Source organism: Acanthisitta chloris, unplaced genomic scaffold (assembly GCF_000695815.1).
Source record: "Acanthisitta chloris isolate BGI_N310 unplaced genomic scaffold, ASM69581v1 scaffold12467, whole genome shotgun sequence".
NCBI classification, from domain to species: Eukaryota; Metazoa; Chordata; class Aves; order Passeriformes; family Acanthisittidae; genus Acanthisitta; species Acanthisitta chloris.
The window spans coordinates 29094-49742 of NW_008680986.1; the positions used below are offsets into that span (position 1 = coordinate 29094).

The window sequence follows — 20649 nt, forward strand, 5'->3', positions numbered from 1 at the left end:
AGCTGCTTTTCCAACAAAAAGAGGAAAGAACTATCTATGAATTTACTCTTTAGATAGTTATTAATAACTGCTTGAGACAGCTGATTTTCTCTCCTCTGGGAAAGCAAGAGTTGTTCAATAAATCAGTCCTATGCATCCCTGTTGAGACTGCTAGAACAAAAAGTCTGCACACTGCTACTGAAAATTTGTCATTATTTGTTCTTATTTTCATATGGAAAACACAGAGACTCTTACCCCAAAGTCTGTTATCTTAGCAAATATCAAAGTTGCTCACCATTCTTTTCTAAACTATAAGCATTTCAAGAAAATGACTCAATAATGTGATTGTCCGGTATATTCTTCTATTGCTAGTGAATTTTTTTTATACATATATATATATACATACATACTCACACACAAACATATACATGGCTATCTATGAGTTTTCCATATATCATTGTTCCACTTTCTAGTTTATCAATGTATGGGAAAAATTCAAATTTCAGATTTCTGTCATTTATGTGTAAAAACATATTACTTATTGTGGAAACAAGACAGTGACAACTCTTTACTGTCAAACAATTATACGCAATAAGAAACAACTATAAACTGATTTAGGTCATGTTTCCTTCATCCAAACATAAAAATACAGTACATTTAAAACAAAAACAGTCTCAGATGAAGCAGGGCTGATTTTTGCTTTAAGCATGACATTTTCACTTGTTTTGAATGTTTACTAAGGGAACAGTGCAGTTTGAATTCTAGCTTCCAACATCTAGAACTGCTATTTTCACACAAATATCAGTGTTAACTCTGAGACTGCAGCTCTAATGTATTGAAAATAGATAGACATGTCTAATGCTAAAAGCAGTTAAATAAGTATTATGCACACCTATCATATTTTGTTACAGAATCAAATGGACACCAACACTGCAATTAATTAAATTAAAATGGACACTCGGTGGTAATTAAGTCTGTAAGAAAAGAAGGATGAAAGCAGCAGCTAAATACTGCTTTTCTAATGCATTTCAAAACTGCTTTAATGTCACATGCTGTGAAGCTTAAAACCAGCAGAACTTGAAACACTGTAGTGTATTTCTGGCTCCCAAACTTGGCAAGACAATTAACTACATAACCCTTCAGAGCACTCCTCGCTGAGTAAAGCATTAGAACACCACTGGTTTTGCCAGAGAAATACTAGAAGTCTTATTAATAAGTAACTCGGTGAAAACATTTGGAACGTGAAATACCACACCCATTAAGGCCTGGTAGGTTTTTTTTCAGAGAAGTTGGCACTGTCAACTCCTAAGAGTTTGTGCAAATCAGACTCTGCAACTTGAAAAAAGCCAAAACAACACTGAAAACAAAATCTAAAACAGGACTGGGAGTGGCTCCTGCATTGACTTCTACATCTTTTCAAAACCCCATTATGTTTAAATACTTTGTGTATGACAGGTATTGACATCAGTGTTGTATTAGCTCAAAATCAAGGGAAAAGAGCACTCTTTGCAATCACAGATTAAACATGAGCAGTACTAGAAAATTTATGTTCCTAAAATAGGCAAAAAAGTGAAGAAGCCTGCCACCATTCCCCAAAAAGCAGTCCATGGAATCATGCATAACAGCTAAATACAATGAATGGAAACTCAGTGTTAATAAAATTAATTTCAAACAAGCAAGCTAAGTGATTGACTTACAGGATCAGCTGGTGCAATGTTAGAATCAAATTGGGTCAGAGTTTGTGAGCTTGAAGAGCGTTCGCTAAATGTCTCCCACTGCTGAACAGACAGAGGAGAGAAGTCAGCATGATGAGAAAGAAAGATGGGAGTACAAGATCACCGAGGAGATTTAGCATAGTAGTTCAGAGGTTGCACTGGAAAGTACTATATTGGCACTGGACAGTACTTGACTTGGAAAACACACTAATACATATTAAGTATTTCTATTTCAGTCTGAGACTGTTGTGGAAACAAGTTTGTTATCTGTCAATATGAATTTTTACGTTCACATTTTATAATGAAGATACAGGTGCACAGTCAACCCTGAAGCACCTTCAGAGTTCATGTTTGCCAATCAAAATCACGTAAGTAAAAAAACTGGTTAAGCCATTCAAATACTGCAAAGATAAAAATCAGAGACATGTGCTGCTTGCATTTGGAGTCATAAAATCAGGCTCCAAACAAAAAGGTTCCTCAGCTTTGTAGCTGCCAAGTTTCAAACATATGTTGTAAATGCTGATTTTCTTACAAAATCCCAGACCAATGAATACTGAACAAAGTGTGCCAATTAGACTAGTTCAGCTTGCCAGCGCGACCCCTGAGAAGTGATTCTATGCTGTAAAAGAGCATTTTCATAAGTCTAAAACACTGACAAGGCAAAGAATTAAATTCAAACATACTACTGACTGCTAAAAGCAAATAAGTTAATCTCTCTGAACAATTTTATAAGATATAGGCATGCTGTATCAAAACATGGCTGTCAGGAGTCCTCATGCTGACTGAGTCGAGTTACAGCCACAACTGCACCAACGAAGTACATAAAAGTAGTCTGTGATCCAGAAACCAGATTACAGATCACAACAGGAATGCTAAACTTGTTATATTTTGGTAAAATAACTAGTAAATATTAAGCAAGTTTCAAACTCTACAAATACAATTCAAAAATTAGAAATACAAAATTTTTAGTGCTCAGAAAATTTGACAAAAATTACGTTAGAGTAGTTGCAAAAACAAATAAATATTCTTGTCCAATCTCTATCAGCAAATCAGTGTAAATGATTCCAGAACATACAGGATAAATTACATGGTGCTAGTCAACCTAATCTCCTGTGCTCTGCTACAAAAACTACATTCAGTGAATGGGCTGTATGCAAACCGAGTCTAAAACAGTTACTTCAGAAATAACTTCTTAAGGAAATTCCTAAATAACTGTTTTCAATCAGTTGAAATGAAAATCAGAAAAGATTAACCAAATTTCTAAGTGCTGTCATGTGTAGTGACACTACATGTAGAGACAGAAGAGCCTTGTCTCCTCATTTCAAACTTTGAATTACGGCAAAGACTATGGAATACTATTCATATGGGGGTTTTATGGGGACAGGTGTTTTTTTTCTGGTTGGTTTTTGTTGCTGGTTTGAGATTTTTGGTTGGTTGTTTGGTTTTTTAACACACAAAACTACCCCCTTCATGGATGGAATCTAACAAAACCATTTTAGTAAAGCTTCCCTTCCGACCTGCTCCGACCCTGTTGAGGCCCATTGAGTGACCCAGTTTTCACTAAGTCATAACCTTAATGGCCAAGTTCTGCCAGACTTTTCCCTGATTTGGCCTCCTGCTTTAACACAGCTGCTCATTTTCATGAAACATATTAATATTTATTTTAGGGCTACCACTACCCTCTTAAATTTGATTTGGCCAGTGGCTTCAAAGCTACTGGTGAGACTGGCAAACAGACCATTTGATTACAGAAATACTGTTTCTTAATTTTTCAAAACTTCCATAAAGCATACAGCACCTATGTTATAGTGATGTTAAATGCTAAAATATTATTTGTTACAGATGGATGCTGAATTTACCTGACTCTACTCCTCAGAAGCCAAACTAAGTACATTTATTACTTGTCCTCAGGCTCCCTGCCTGGACACAGACAAAAACACCAACAGCTTTTGACTGTTGTAGGAAATATGCTGTTGTGCTCCATCCTGAAATACTACTGGAAGCTAGCTATTGCTAATTACTTGGTTAATGGAAAGATAAACATATTAAGGATCTACCGGACTGCATCTCAAACTCTGTGCAAAATTTAAGCACATCAACAGGATAAAACTCCTGCTAGCTGAAATACTTGCCTTCCAGAATTGAAAAAATGATTTTAATGTACTTTCAAAAGTTTAATTACTAGAAACCAAAACTCACAGCCACCTGAACCATTACTAAAAGAACACCAAGACATTTGAAAGAAGGTGTAATAGTTCAGAAATCAAAAACAAATCTCGCTATGTAAAGCTAATATAACCAAATGACACTAAACAGTTTTGAGCAAAATTTCATGAAGTTTTTCAATTTTTTTAAGCTTTCAGAACTGGATAGAAAAGATGTCTGAAGTGAGATGGAAGTGATGAGTGAAGAGATGAGAATGTGTAGGACATAGAATCCAAAGTTAAGTAGATTTTCATGGTGCTCTTTATCCTCAAGGTTGAGATTGATGCCGTGATCTATACTTTGGAGCTTACAGTACATGAGTCTGGAGTCTATAAATCAACTACGACCTAGAAAGAACAGAGTAATCAACAGTTTTGAAACTAACAGGATGAAATTGCCTGGAAAGGCAGATGATCCAAAGATGCAGAGCTTTTACAAGCAATTAATTTGTTGATGACAGCTATAAGAGGTTCAAAGAGGAAACAATTAGACTGGTGCCTGCAGTAATAGCAGAGTTCTTTTAGCGGAATTAAAACCTTGAGGACTCTGACCTGACTCATGCAACAAAGAAAATGCTAAGGAGCAAGAAGCATGCACAGCAACAGAGCTGAAAAAATCAAACTCCTCTGTGTTAGAACAAAAAAATCTTGACATATATATGTTCGACTCTTATTTTAGTTTAGTTAGTATTCAGTAGTGTAGTTAGTGTGAGAACTTCCCCAAACCTCTCAAGTTGTAATACACTTTCAGAAAGAAAATACCACATTATCTATGTGAATGGATGGTCAGTTTTGTAAGACAAGATTTAGCTGACAGAATTGTAATTCTTTGCTCCACAAGTGCAATTACCCTATTCAATTGGTCTGAGTTGTGTTAGACACTGAAGGAATCTCTTCAATTATGATGCATTTTACCAAATGATTAGCTTAGTAAATTTTTATGAATGAGCGAATTAATCTACAAATTTTAATACAGATGCAAACATTTACAGCTTTTTAGCAACTGCTGAGTATCTGCCCTACCTCCCTCCTAAAACAAAGCTTCCTACCAGCAATCTAGGAGTCACTCTGTCAAACGGAACAACTAAGAAATACTAAATAATTTCCAACATTTTCTATTCAGTAAGGATGTGACTATGAGGCTAGCATTTCCCCTTAAGACGAACAGTAGACTTTATAAAGTCCTTCCCTCCTGAGAAAGGAAGAATGTTTGCTCTGCTCCTAACTTTAATCCTAAAAATTTGCCTATTTTCGGCTTCATGCCAGCTTTCCTTTGGTTTGTCTGTATCTTTTACTTCTACTCCTTTGAAGTCTAATGAAGAAAGAAAAAAGCCACAAAAAAACTCCTTCAGTAAGAGAATGTAATACTCAGCTACTGACAGAATTGTCTTAAAAGTTAAAACAAGTTTTCAATTCTTATTGAGAGTCTCAGATAATCAAAAATAGTTTTCAAAAAATAACTGCAGTATTTTTTCTCTTATTATGAAAAATAAACTTATGTCATCTTTGTAGTATGGCTGCAGTCAAACTCACTTGACTCTCTGAAGTAGTTCTTAGAAAACACTGATTTAATTCTAAGTCAGAGGCAAAGATATAAAACAGCAACAAGAAAACCTCTAGAAATCAATCCTTTACAGACTTTTTAAAATATAAATGTTTGTGGGGGAAAAATAATGCAAAAAATACTGTTTGGTACCTTCAGTTTCAAATCCTGACGAAACACAGCTCTGCTATGTAAGACTGCTTATATAGCAAATATCTATGGTTAAGGATGATAAAGCAGAAGCACATAACAGTAAAAATTTCATATTCAAATAAACTTAGCCTGAGGCTGGTTTCAGATTCAGCTCTGAGTCTTTGGATCTGAAACAATCCCAGAGCTATGACTTCTCTATGTTATTGGCGAGATATACTGTATTTCAGGCTAAAATTTCCTCCAGAAATAAGTCTTGATGTCCAGATCCATCAGAAATTTTTTATATAGTTTTGCAAAAGTGTCTGCTGCAGAAGCTTTTCAGAATTAACAAAAAATCCCAACCAAAACATGCCCTAAACAAAAAAAAATCAGGAATTAATTCAACTTTTCCAACAAATGCTATGAGCTGGCTAATGTTGTCCTGATTTTCAAAAAGGGCAGGAAGTATGACCCTGATAACTACAGGCCTGTTAACCTCACTTATGTACCTGGTAAGATCATGGAAAAGATTATCCTGGAAGTATTGAAAAACCCCTGAAAGATAACGCAGTCACTGGACACAGCCAGCATAGCTCCATGAGGGGAAAGTCCTGCTTCTCAAACCTTATTTCCTTTTATGACAGGGTAACCCACCTAGCTGATCAAAGGAAGCCAGTTGATGTAATCCTTTTAGATTTCAGTAAAGCTTTCGATACTGTCTCTCACAGGATCCTTCTGCACAAAATGTCCATCATAAAACTGGACAAACACACAATGCAATGTGTGAGCAACTGACTCACATCAGGCACAAAGGGTTATGGTGAATGGGATTACATCAGGATGGCAACCAGTGACTAATGGGTTCTGCAAGGATCCACCTTAGGCCCAGTGATCTCCAATATCTTCATAAATGACTTGGACATTGGACTTGAAAGACTATTAAGTAAATTCACAGATGATACAAAATTGGGAGGAGCTGTTGACTCCCTTGAAGGCACAGAGGCCTTGCAGAGAGACCTAGACAAATCAGAGGTCTGGGCAATCACCAACCATATGCAGTTTAACAAGGGCAAGTGCCAAATTCTGCACTTGGGACAGGGCAACCTTGGCTGTACGTACAGACTGGGGAATGAGATGCTGGAAAGTAGTGCCACAGAAAGGAACCTGGGGGTCCTTGCCAATGGCAAATTGAACATGAGTCAACAGTGTGCCCTGGCAGCCAGGAGCGCCAGCCGTGTCCTGGGGTGCATCAGGCAAAGCATTGCCAGCCGGTCGAGGGAGGTGATTGTCCTGCTCTACTCTGTGCTGGTCTGACCTCACCTTGAACACTGTGTGCAGTTTTGGGCACCACAATATAATAAAGGTATTAAGCTATTAGAGGGCATCCAAAGGAGGCAACAAAGATGGTGAAGAGCCTTGAGGGGAAGCCATATGAGGAGCGGCTGAGGTCACTTGGCCTGTTCAGCCTGGAGAAGAGGAGACTGAGACCTCATCACTGTATACAGCTTCCTCATGAGGGGGAGTAGAGAGACAGGCACTGATCTCTCCTCTCTGGCAACCAGAATAGGCTGAAGTTGTGTCAGGGGAGGTTTAGGTGAGATATTAGGAGAAGGTTCTTCACCCAGAGGGTGGCTGGGCACTGACCAGGCTCCCCAGGGAACTGGTCAGAGCACCAAGCCTGACAGTGTTCAAGAGGTGTTTGGACAGTGCTCTCAGGCACATGGGATGTCCTGTGCAGGGTCAGGAGTTAGACTAGATGATCTTCAAGGGTCTCTTCCAACTGATAATTCTGTGATAATTTTGTGATTAATATAAAGCTTAATTACCATTAAGCATGAAAACATTACCTTTTCGACAATTTAACACACGTAGAACTTTCCTGTGTCTCCTGTCCTGCAAACTATTTCGATCAACAATCCTATTATGACAAATTATGGATGCATTCAGTTATTGACTGGCAATGAAATAACTCTTAAATAAAAGTGCTAACCTCACTGCTCTGATTCAATTCTGGCCAGGTCTGGTTTAGAGATGGCATTGATGGAGACTTGCTTGGAGGTGCTTCTGCTGGAGAGCTGGAGTAACCTACCTCACCGGTCTGTTCCCCAACTTCTGAAATGACAGGAATTGCTATCAACCAAAATCATAAATTGCATTCAGTTTATTTTTAATAGAGTTGCTCACATCTTATGGAAAGTGCAAAGTACTCTTTGCTTTCACGTTTCCCGAATAAATACTTAGCAGCAGACAAAAAAGAAAAACACACCATTCATTAAGTCAAACAAACTGTTTATCAGGTGCTACACTCCTATTTTAAGGATGTTTCTGGAAACTAGACTTCGAGGATTACTCTGTACCATACTATCTCCCTGTACTTTGGCCTTTAAATAGCATTTGTAGATTCTGATTACATATAGAAATAAACACAATTCTTTCTTACAGTATGAGAAAATAATTTCACACTAATGTTTATTACACCAAATCCTGCACTGAGAAGTTTCTCGTACAGAATAAAATACTACCTTATAAGAAAGGTCAAAGCAAAATCAGTGTAGCAATGCAAACACAAAACAAAAATACGGAAACAGACCAAGAAAATTATTCCCTGAGATTATTCCCCCAAAAATATTGGATTTAAGTCTCCTTCATAAAACAATGGTGTTTCTATTCACTCCATTTTGCAAATGGAACAAGTGTAGCAGCTGTTACATTGCAACTGTCCAATGGAACTGCTTAGATCTCTCTGAATTTCAGAAAGTACAGTCTCCTGCAGAAACAATCCTTCAGAGCTGTACAAATTTTCATGATGCAGCATTTTGTTCTGTTCAAACTATAAGAGTTGGGTAAAGCAAATCTGAACAGCAGATTAAGCACTCTGCCCAACACAGTAAAATCTTGCTTACAATGTCTCCTCTTTGGCTAGGCATCACAATGCAGGCTACACCAAGGCATCCAAAGCCTCCAAAACCTCTGGGAGGTTTGGTAGCTTTTACTAACTGAGATAAACTGAGTTTGAAGGAATTACAATTCTGCAGCAATCTAGTGCTATACCAGAGAAATGACCAATTCTACAAATGTTTAATTATACAATAGGTCTGTGTCATGTGAGAGAAATACACATCCCTGGTCATGAAACCAGATGTAAGACAAGCCCATATCTTAATGAGTTCAAAACACCTGCAGTTGGCTACATACTAGATTCACAGGGGCTGATGAGGGAGAAGCTGCCAGAGCAGACCATGAGGTTCTTCCCTCCCACTGTCTGAACACAGCCATAGGATGCAGGGACCCCTCTGTTAGTTTCCTTTCTGCTGGCCACTAGCTCGAAAGTCAAAATGGAAAGAGACAGCAAGTCTCAAGCACAGAGAAGTGTGGAAGATCAGTGGGAAAGTTTCTAGCAAAAGGGCAGAATTAATAACAGTACTGCTAACACTTTTGAAATAGTTTGCCATCTTGCACATTGGTTTAAAAGACATTCATCATCTTGAACAGTTTGACTGTACGTTACTCACACTGAGGCATGTAAGCAGAAGATCATTAACAACTTCTTTCTTTGGGAAAGTTTTATCCCATGAAAAAAGTGCACACAAAAACCCACTCCATTGCCATAATTTACAATTTCTATTTTTAAGAAGACTGTTGAAAGTAAGCTTTAATGAAAGACAAATTTTATGGGAGCTAAAAGAAAAAAGTTATTACCAAAATTTACCTAGTTGCTCTTTCTAGGCTGATTCACATTCCTTAAGATGAACTCATAATTTAGCAGTTGCATTAGTCTGCATATAGACCTATCAGTAACTTTTAAAATAGGAAATGTATGCTGGAGATTTGGACTATTGTAACTACAAGTAAAGCTGCAGCCACATTGGTAACTTCTAAAGTATTTTATTCAACATAGAAGTTTTGGTGCTAAATCATATTATGTGCTAGAAAAGATTAGCTCTTCCAATGCTGCTGGCGCAAATAAAAAAAACCACAAAAACCTCAAGTTTTAAAAAAATCTAGTTAATTGCATGAAATCCCTCATTTGCCAGAACTGGCACTTTTCACTGGAGCTATTAATAACCACAGAATCACATACCAATCAGATTTTTTTTTAAGCACAGCTAGCATAGCAAGGTAATCTTTTAACATTCACTAGAACAGGGTAGCTTCCTTTTAATACCAGAGGGAAAAACTTTAAAAAGTAGTTTTTCCTCAGATTTAAAGACCACTTTGTACCTCATGAAAATATGTCAGAAGACTTTTATACAAATTAATGTTACTTCATTTCCTATCAAGACTTCTGCTTTGCCATCACCTTACCACAGTAATAGGCAGAATGGAGAAGTTTTAGACATTTGCTAGGTATTCACCTAATTAACCGCAGATATTTCTTATGACTGTCTTCATCATAGCAAAATGCTTACTCATACTGAAAACACTTCAGTGGCAGCTCTTTGATGAGCCAATCTACTCTCACACAAAACAGATTCATTACTAAAGCAGAGGTAGTAAGAGCCACAGTAAAAACTCATCAATAATTGTCAGATGAAAGTCTTTGATAAGCTACAAACACAGTAAGAAGAGACTCCCTCTGAAGCATTTAGTAAAAAGAAATGAAATTCTAGCAAATCATAGTACCTGTGCACCCACAGTATAACCTGACTTTCCAAGCAAAGACTGCTTGGTAGAAAGTAATTTAAAGCAGTTTTAAAATACTCAGTCTCCTTTATCTGTTTGAAAATAGAAAAAGTAAGACGGCCACAAACATCCTGTTCTTAAACGCTTTTACATGGAACACTAGTTGGTTTTTCAGTTATGGGACTGAGGTTTTGGCACATATAAACAAGCAGAACTCATACATTCAATGGTTTATCTGGGAGCAGCAAAAGGTGCTATGCACAGAAAGACTAGGTGCCAACACAGAGGAAAAATCTGCTGTCAAGTAGGGAGTTGAATTTTAAAAAAATGTCTGTGCTACTGATCCTGTACTTTTAAACTACAGTCCTACCGCCAGCACTGAATCTGAGAATATTTTCTAAGTACCTTCAATACTTAGAAACTCATGCCATATTTACACAAATGAGGGTAAACAGAAAGTACACTGATTTGTAAAGAAGTCTGAAGTATAGCTGGATTGGGAATTTCTAATACAATAGCTGGTTATGAATAAAATCCACACTGTGACAATTTTGTTTTCCTTAACCTTGAAAGGACACAGCCAGTATTTCCAAATATAATAGTCAATGTGTACTGTAAATAACTTCTCTGGACAGAAACATGCACGTGCTCAAGTTAGCTCTGAGCACTGATTAAGACTTCTAAAAATTGCATATTGCTTTACTTCATACTGACTAATGCTTTGTGCCCATACAAACATGTATCTGCTGACATACTGTAACAATTATACCATCATTTGTAACCAGTGAAATTTGTGTTGAACCATGTCTTACCCGTCGAGTCTTCCAAATCAATCAGCTTGGGCATTAAACTTTCTGGTAACTTTTCAGGCAAATCATACCCATTCTTCCTAGCAACTACCAGATGAAACGCAGCACAGAACTCATCCAATGTCAGTGCACCATCTTTATCAAAATCTGACAGTTCCCTAAGAAGAAAAACTTGGTATAACTAAAATTTCTTAAGGTCGTTTTATTTCCAAAAGACATACTTCTGTTTTGCTACTTGGAAGATCAAAGAATACAGTTTATAGTTCATTTTACCCTGTCAAGCACTTCGCATTAGTGCTACATGCTTTACTCTTCAAAGACAGTGAGTCTTCATTAATAACAGCTTACAGATCATTTAAAACCACTTTTAAATCCACTTTTATCTCTCCAGGTCTTTAACTCATTTAAGACAGTACTACCTGATATTACTGGCCTCAGATTTTTGGTGAAAGTATACTAGAGAAATTATAGTGCTGAGGCAATGTGATTTATTTTAAATGGGAAAACACATGAAATAGAAATCATTATACTGAAAGAAAGATAACATCTGCCAAGGTAAGCCATTTAATGACAGCATGCACTGATGCAGTACAGACTTCAGAATACAACAAAATACAAGGCTTGCACTAAGTCAAAGCTGAATTTGTCATCATGTACCACTAAGTTAATTTTAAAATACTTGCATCTGTCCCTTTCATTTCAACTTAGATTTGAATGAATACAGAAATATAGATAAGGAATTAATTAAATTTCAATGCATTTTTAAGAATAAAAATCTCAAATAAATTATTTCTTACACTGAACTGTCTGAAATTTTCTCAAAATGCCTTGCAAACAGTGCCAGCCTTAGACCCATTAAAGCCCACTTAAGTAATACTGGCATAAATATGAGCAGGACTGAACATACTGAAGTACTAGTGAAATTTCACTTAACACCTTCTGGCAAGTAGATTATTAGATATCTACCAGAGAGTTGTCATCTTTCTAAATAATCTCAATGAATAATTATTCTAAATAATCATCAGACTTACCAAATATGAGAAAGTTCAAGAATAGGTAATTTTGACTTAGTGAAAAATTCTTTAGCTGCAGATCCTGAAAAATTGCAACAACTCTTTTTAATATTTAAGGCAAGTTAAATCAGTAGACAACTTAGACTTATTGTAAAGGTGGTGAGTTATTTAGCGAAGGTTTGGGGAAAAATGGCACGAATTACTCAGGTTAAAGAAGGGAAAAAGGCAAATTAGTTTCTAGTCTTTCTTGAATTATACTGAACTATATTAGAACATTATTAGCAAAATGCAGAACTCTCCTCAAAATAGTATGCAAACCTAAGTACAAAACAAAGTCTTTGTAATTCACGCACAGTTATATTTTTAAAAGAGTAACTTACCTGGTATAAATCCATTTAGATCTGGTTGAATGGTTTTAAACTGATTAATATAATACTGCCTTTGTTCATCAGTTATTTTCCAGGGGTCATCATAACTACTTGATTGCCTACGAATTTCATTTGTTGTTGTAGCTGATGCTACAGTTCGTACTGTTGTCTGGTCCTGAAATGAAATATTTTTCCTCAGTATTATCTACCTAAAATGCTTCTATGAATTCTTAACTTCTTGCCTTCAAAAAACAAAGCATAGTTAAATCTTGCAGTAGTTTAAAAACTGCAGGAAACCATTGGCAGATTGCATCTACAGGATAATGGGAGGGTATTTTTTGCACACTGATATACATGGAAAGGAATGACTGCAGGTATGTAAGCAGAAAAAAAAGTATGGCACATATGCATAAAAAGCCAAATACAAATGTTTTCAAGTCATAATTGTTGACATTTTTAAAGTTAGTAGCTTTCATTTAATCATTCCAAATGAAATCAACTCAATGAAACAAGTATCTGTTGGGCAAATAGCACTGAGTACACTACAGGACAGATACACAGTAAACATCTGCAATGAAAATTATGAAGAAAAAAAGAAAAAAAGGATTGCAACATCAATCTGAATGAAGCAAATCAAATACCAATAAAGTGTCACACCTGGACAGAAGCAGGATGCATGGCTAAAAGAGCACTGGTTGGTGGGGTATCTGCAAAACTGACCCAATTTTCTTGATGGGGTGGTGGTGAATGGCCAGCCCATATGGGATCACTAGAAGTAGATGAGCCTGAAAGTAGAAGAAACATTTCCTTTTCAAAAGACAGCCTTGGAAACTGAGTAAGAACTATGGATATGGAAATATCTCCTGTCAGGAAGATATACTCTAGAATGACCAAAAAAACCAAAAAACCAAAGTGCACAAAGGCAACAAAGTTCATCTCCTGACAACTCGGTCCTGTAGGTTCTTACATTAGGTCATCTTAAATCTCCATCAAAAAGACAGAACTGAGGAATGAGCTTACTGCACATGTAAAATGTGGCTTTTACCCATTTCATGGATTCTGAATGAGTTAACAACCCACATTTTCATTCAATTGAAATGAGCAACACTTGAATGGATAAACACTGTTTAAAAGTGGCATATGATATAAGCATTTGACTTTGTTATTATTATTATTAAACTTTTTTCTTCTTTAGGTTTTAGTTTGCTATTCAAAGAACAAAGCCTTGGAAGTTTCTTTAAAGAATGAGACTTTTTGGTATGGATAAGGTTTTTTTCCTACATCATTTCTAGACTGACTTAACTCAGTTGCTTAAAAACAGCCCAAGAATAGTAAAAGGCATCCATATAGAATGCTGACATCTGCTATGTATTAACTATTTGGAACACAACAACTGAGATTCACCCAGTGCTTCACTATACTTCTGAAGTACTGCCAACATTCAGTGTCTTAATATTAAAATAACGATGAAACAGCTACAGAAGGAGCAGTTGATGGGCAAATCTATGTACAAAACCCTCAAAATTCTCTTCAATTGCAGTTGCAAATTAAAAATTTCAGGAACTCGTGTCAGAGGGAAAGCAAACCACTTAGAACATGCCTACAAGAATCCCAGGACTTCATTCTATTCCTTTATATGTAAAAGAAGTGCTGAACTCCTTAAATCTAAACAACAGCTGTAAAGATATTAATCTACTCTTCTTGAATAACTAAATGCTTTCCCTTGTAATGTGTTAAAGTCATACTTAGACAAGAATTTCTGCCTCCTATGTAGAAACAGATTTCCTTTCAAAAGGCAGGTCAGCTTCTTGTGAGTTTCCACAGACCCTCCACACAACCCACAAACAAGAAATAGTATACTTATGTCATAAAATTAATCCTGCTAGTAAGATTTAATTTGAAGCAATAACCCCCAAGAATTTCTTGCCATGATGCAGACTAAAATTACTGCTATGCGAAGTCCATTTATAGACAGGTAATTATCTATGAATGTGACAAATATCAACAATTTCAGGTTCTTGGAGACTTGATGACACTACACTCTGCAGTAAACAGAATGAAGGAAATCTGAGAATCAGTGAGACACACTGAGAACTAACATCGATAGAGTAACAATAAAATTGTTGGTGTACAATATTGCTACTTAATATCTGGCAATATGCAAATACTCTTTCACTCCATAAATTAAAAGTAATGAGAAAAATGCTTAGAACCAGTTTATCTTTGCTCTGCTCGTACATACAATAGTCATAATTGTGCAGAACACACTTAATTTCGCATTACATTGTGTAACAACTGGTATTTCCAGGAGAAAGGTTTTTCAAGGGAGGAGATAAGTCAAACACACAAAATTGAGATGTTACGTTATTTCTGAATTTCATCAAATCATTTTAGGGGAGGATTTTTTCTTTTTAAGTTAGCTTGTAGCTTGACTAGGATAAAAAGGCACTATTAACCACCCCTTTTGTGCCAAATTTGTCCACCATTTTTGGAAGCTCCTAATATGACCTGGATCTTCTAGTGACTTTATCCAGAAGTGCTGAGAACAAAGGCAATGAGTTTGACACTGCTTTATTTGCTTTATTTCAACTAACTTCCAGCAAGAGCTCTCCTTACCACCAATCTGTGCTGAAACAAAACCAGAAGCTGAGTAAAATTTTGACAATAAGATAAAATGCTGTAATAGTAAACCTTAACTTGTAACGAGGCCAATTATCATCAGTTATTGAGATAGTAACTAGGGGACAAAGGACTATTCAATCTCCTGCAAGCCCAGGAAGTATCTTAGGGCCCTAACAATGCAAAGGAACTGTTAGCACAGTAGATATGTTCCACTTCTGTCCCCGAAGTGTTCACGAACTGCTACAAAATTTCTCCCAAAGAAAAAGAAAGAAGTATGGCTTCTCATATGCAGGTATCAACACAGAACTCTGATGTAATGACAAAGAAAGCTAATGGCACTACAGCAGACCTCAGACTTCTTAATAGTTGAAATCACTATTTGGACACCACCAACATAAATGTTCTGCTTTGCTTCCAGTCCAGACAGACTATACAGTAATGAAAACTAATTTCTAGCCCCTGTTCTGACAGGCTGCTCATTTGAAGTAGGGAAGGGGTTCTTTCTCCCAAGTTTGTCAACATCAGCAACCTTTTAGCAGATGAAGCTGTAGTGCAAAATGAGCTGAAAAGGTAAAATTATGGAGTATTTTGGGTTTTGCTCTCTTGTAACTACAGGAACAGTAAGCTCTCATCTCATAAACAATTCTGCTTCCTGCAAGGGGTTCAGTCATCCACTCTGTATTATTCTATGAAGACAGATCCAGATCAGAGATGCAATCCAGAACTGGGAATTTTTAATAGATTTATCTGAAAGTGTTAAATCAAAGACATTTGAAAGACTTGAGAGATTCAGGTTTTAAAAGCATTGACTGCAACATTTAAGGAAGAGACCTGAACTAACTATAAACATTCTACACAGGTGATCAATGTCTGTCACTGAACTTTTAATTCCCAATATTAAAGTAAAATACATGCACCCTTTGGGGCTCTTTTCACAAAAAGTCTTGAAGAAAGATGTTAGCAAACCTTGGCTTCTGACTTATGTGTAAGCACACTGAGCTAGTCATGACAGTGCCTAAAAACAGTTACATGTGAAGCATCACTAACACTATCCTAAATGAATTACTGGACAACATAGTGATAAAAAATGGCAAAATCCAAATTCTTTTGCTCTGTTGAGATAAGAACGTTTTCTTCTTTAAGAAATTGAGAACTACAGCTATAAGTTACATTTAAGACTTCTAATATAGGACAAGGTGAAAGGTTCCTAAAACCAACAATTGAGTCATTGTCTAACAATTATTCTACAGCCTATTCAATAGAGAAAGCACTGTTTAGCTTTGTTCATAGTGGGAGCATCATGATGCCATGGAGTCTTTACTATGCATAAGTCAGAATCATCTTGTTTAAATACATCTTTCTCCAAACAAAAAATTGTATTTTAATTTTTGTCCTTCTGGTTCAAGGCAACATGCTGTTTATTATGTGACCCACCAGAAACATTTTCACAACTGAGGTTCCATGACTTCAGCTGACAACCCCATTATGTGAAAGTGTTTGAGAGCAAAGTAAAATATAAGCAGAGAGACCTGGGTTCTTTTCTTTTTTATTATTACAAGTGAAATGGCATAGTCCTACTGAAATGGTATCACACACAATTTACCTGATTTCTCAAAAACACTTTGCTTTGGAATCAAGATGATTTTAAGAAAAATAACCAACATTCTATCTGGTTCTGTCTAAATGTCATCAGAACATGATTTTTCTAAAAATACTGTCCTTAAAATGTAGGATCAAGAAATGAAAAATCATGAACTGCCCACAACACCTGAGATTCAAAATTATCTGCAGTGCAAAAGAATCACCCACAGAAAATTAGGCTGACAATTTTTGTTAAACTAATATATGAAAAACTTCAGCACTGGCAGAACAGACAATCCTTCTATAACAGTATCTTCTAATTACTTTAAACACACTATGAATGTGTCGCAGTATGGGACATAAAATAGGGGAATAATGAGCTAGTTCAAAAATATTTTCAGACTACTACTGAAAAATTCATCCATTTAACATCACAGGGAAAGTATTGCCAAACTGAAATATCAGCATGATATTATGACTTTATTTTTAAGAGGTCAATATTGAACTTTTCAACACTAGGAATATTTTGCATATTGTCTTGGAATCCTTGACTTCGTAAGTTAGAAAAACTTCACAAGTTATAAATCAGCCACCAGACATACTTGTATTTCAGCTTTCGAGAACCATCAGTCAACTAAACAATGGAAGAAAAAAAGTCAAGAAAGTGAGTGCTGAAAAATAACAATGCTTGGACTGAACCCTTAGCAGATTTTATATATGCAATGAGCAGACTAATAATCTTTATTTTTTTATTCTAAATTGAATGACACTTACTAGCAAACAACACCCAGGACACTGGCATAAACCTCTGCATATAACCCATTTCACTTTGAAAGTTTGATTTTCTCCAACCAATTCTAATAACAGAATCCCTGGTCCTTCAAGGATGTTTGTAACTACAGAATTATCATAACTGAAATAAACCAAGCGACCACAGTTCAGTCTCAAACTACAGTCTACAATATGCAACATATTATTTAGCAGTATCATCAAAATCAGAACCTGAATTGCAATTGCATCGCTGTTCCCAAATTTATTAAGTCTACCAGGTATCAGAAAATAAAACTTTTTGAAATATGAGATACTAAAGGGGAAAGCTTTATAAATCTGAGCACAGTGATACAACAACAGGGAGGGTCTTCATGTTAAACATTAAAGGATTAAAAGCTTCACTGAAACAAGTGGTTCTACCTTGACAAATAGGAGATACAGAAGCTTCAGTTATGTTTATATAAACTTTAAAGAAACCAAAATATTTGTTCTGGCAAGTCAGCTAAACTACCAGAAACATAATTCAAACAAACATTATCTACTGCTTTCCCTTGAGCTCCCCACAGTTTTGGGTATACTGACAGTTCCTGCACAATTTCAGTAAGATCATCAGTTTTGTATTCAAAACTTTCCACTGGAAAACTTAGGTACTCTCCTTCCCTCCCTCCAACCCTTAGCATTTCTCAGGTGATACTTAGAAATGGATTTGCCATATGCAGGACCACAGGTTTCAGAGTGCTGCCATCAACATGAACACTTCAAGGACTGGAAAATACAAAGATAAACTGCCCTAAACTCATTTATTATACTTAGTTAAGAATTCCACAACTTTGGGTTACAGCTGAAGCATAACAGAAGACATTTATACCTGGCTGTACTTCACTAAAGGGAGCCCACAAAGGCCCAGGTGCAGCAAGAGGTCGTTCGTTATTTCCTCCGCTGGGATGGCGGTTGTGCTTCCTCCATGTATGTGGAGAGGTTGGTGGGGATTGCTGTGGTGAAACAACTGGAGATGTGGACTCCTAATAAAACAAAGGAATCTTTTAAGATTTTTACAAAATAACTAAAGACATAAAAGCCTATCTAAACCCAGTATTTCTAGAAACACCCATCACTGCAGTTAAAACTCTTTTTTGAGAGTGAAAATTTTAGTACTTACTAAAATGAGGGATTAAAAGTCAGGTACAGTATGACTAGGACTGGATACATTCACTTCAAACTGTCATCTAATATATTTTAAACTTGGCATTCTTAAGGCAACAGCAAGGCCAAGTTAAATGACTTAGCTACAAAGGAAACTATATCAGAAGACTCACTTTCACTTGTGATAAAAGTTACATTTGAAACCAGGTCTCGAAAGAAAAAACTTACAGCGCAACTTACCATACCTAAAGTTCATCACGTGACTCACAATCAGTTATACTCATTTAAGAAACAAACCAGAATTAAACATTGTTAAAAAAACCAAAACCAAACCAAAAAAATCTAAACACCCCCCCAACAAAAAAAATCACCAGACAGGCCACTTTTTTTTAACATGCAAAATCACAGATGTATTTTTTTTTAACAAATGATGCTATCTAGGATATACTTCTCTGCAGTACAAATTACAAGGTAATTTTGCCATAATGTTAAGACTCATGCTCTCTTTAATCCCATATTGTACTATATTCTTCCTGAACAGGTGGGAAAACAGAGAATCACACGTGCAATTTCTACCTGGAATCAGTTATCATGAGACATTCAGATTACCAGATTATTCACCACAAGTTATTTAACAGCAAAAGCACATCACCAACTCAGATGTCAAAAGGCTTCTGGAACGGAAAGAACCCACATCTTCAGCTTTACTGTCATTACAAGACACACATTCCCAAAATGGTGTAAACCAAATTTGCATGGCATTACTGTGCAATCCTAGTCACTCACCAGTACCAATCATGGCATTCACTGATGTAGCTTACTAGTGTTAAGAGAGCTAAATGCCTCAGCTATGTTTAATATATGTATATTTATATACGCACACACACAAATATGTGTGTACATATCAAATGTCTTCGTCAAAATACTGACGGTTCGATGCAAGTGTAAAGAAGGAAGATGCATGCCAAAAGAGACTGGGGAGGAGGCAGGACTGTAAAACACTGACTCGCATTCAAAAGCAGCCATGGGAAAACACAACGAGTAGAGATTTACTGAAACTGCAACTACATACAGGTTCAGCCACATATTTAGGTTAATAGGTTGTTAACTATGTATCTGCCTTTTCAGTGGGTAAGAAGTTGTCATTTTCATACACTCATGCCTAGAAAACAGGGTTTGTTGAACAGCTTCCACTTCAGATTTGTCTTGACCTTCACACTTTAGTAAACAGAGGCAGTAGTTTATTAGAACTATCTCTGTTCCTCAGCTGCAACATCCATTCTAGTAAACAGAGTGTTTTAAGAGTTTATGCCTAAGTTGCAGCTGAGGAAGCAGGGTTGTTTGCTTTCATATGTCCTATCTATTAATAAAAGAAAGCAATTTTGAAAGCCTGAAACATCCAGAATCAGATTTTTCTGAGAGAATTAACCAACTTAAATGCTCTTCAAATCCCAGCATGTAATGACTATAACAGCTTGCATTATTTAGGTTCCAGGTAGCTCTGTGATTTGAAGTTACCCACCTGATCTACCTGGCATATAATATATGGCTCTAAAAGAACCACTTTAGTGAAGATCAGACAAACTGGCATAAGGCAACACAACAATGTGTCAAAGGGACAATACCATTTGGAGGGATCTCAACCTCACAAGGGCATTACAAGCACACATGAGTCAAATCCAGTTATAATCCTTATCCTGGATCTCACACCTCAGGCCAGAAGAAAACCTCCTAAGGAGAATTCCAGACAATGAAGCCAGACATGGTATCCAAAGGGTAGCTTTAAGGGTGTTGTGACCCATGCCCTGATACTCACAACCTGCAGAAAAGTTAGGGAACCAATCCATCATGAACAAAGATTATGCTAGTAATTGCATTGCAGAACCCATGTTTTTGTAACCAACTAACATTTATACTGAAGAAGGGAACAGTACAAGGTTGAATGAGAACTTCTCCACATGCAGCACTAAGCATTTTCAAGGGGAGGGTGTGTGATTGAGCTAATTACAAACTTGCTGATCTGACCTCAACAGTTTGAAAAGTTTTAGACTGGATTTTTGAGAAAAATAATACTTAAAACAGACACAAATAGAAAAGAGATCAATCGCAGCACGAGAAAATTACTTAAATTGGCTGATATTTTTGT

General features: G+C 36.4%; 1 protein-coding gene across 2 annotated transcripts in view; it reads right to left on the bottom strand.

The window, feature by feature from the left end:
• REPS1 (RALBP1 associated Eps domain containing 1) overlaps positions 1-20649 on the bottom strand; it is a 40192-nt gene that overhangs the window by 11901 nt on the left and 7642 nt on the right. The window contains exons 3-9 of one of the 2 annotated variants that reach the window (XM_009077928.1): positions 18229-18382; positions 13044-13171; positions 12399-12561; positions 12037-12100; positions 11009-11163; positions 7564-7682; positions 1677-1757 (exon numbers count right to left, since the gene is read on the bottom strand). In XM_009077928.1, the coding sequence (XP_009076176.1) occupies positions 1677-1757; positions 7564-7682; positions 11009-11163; positions 12037-12100; positions 12399-12561; positions 13044-13171; positions 18229-18382 (864 nt within the window). Of the gene's footprint in view, positions 1-1676; positions 1758-7563; positions 7686-11008; positions 11164-12036; positions 12101-12398; positions 12562-13043; positions 13172-18228; positions 18383-20649 lie in introns of both variants that reach the window. The other variant, XM_009077927.1, reaches the window with a different exon arrangement.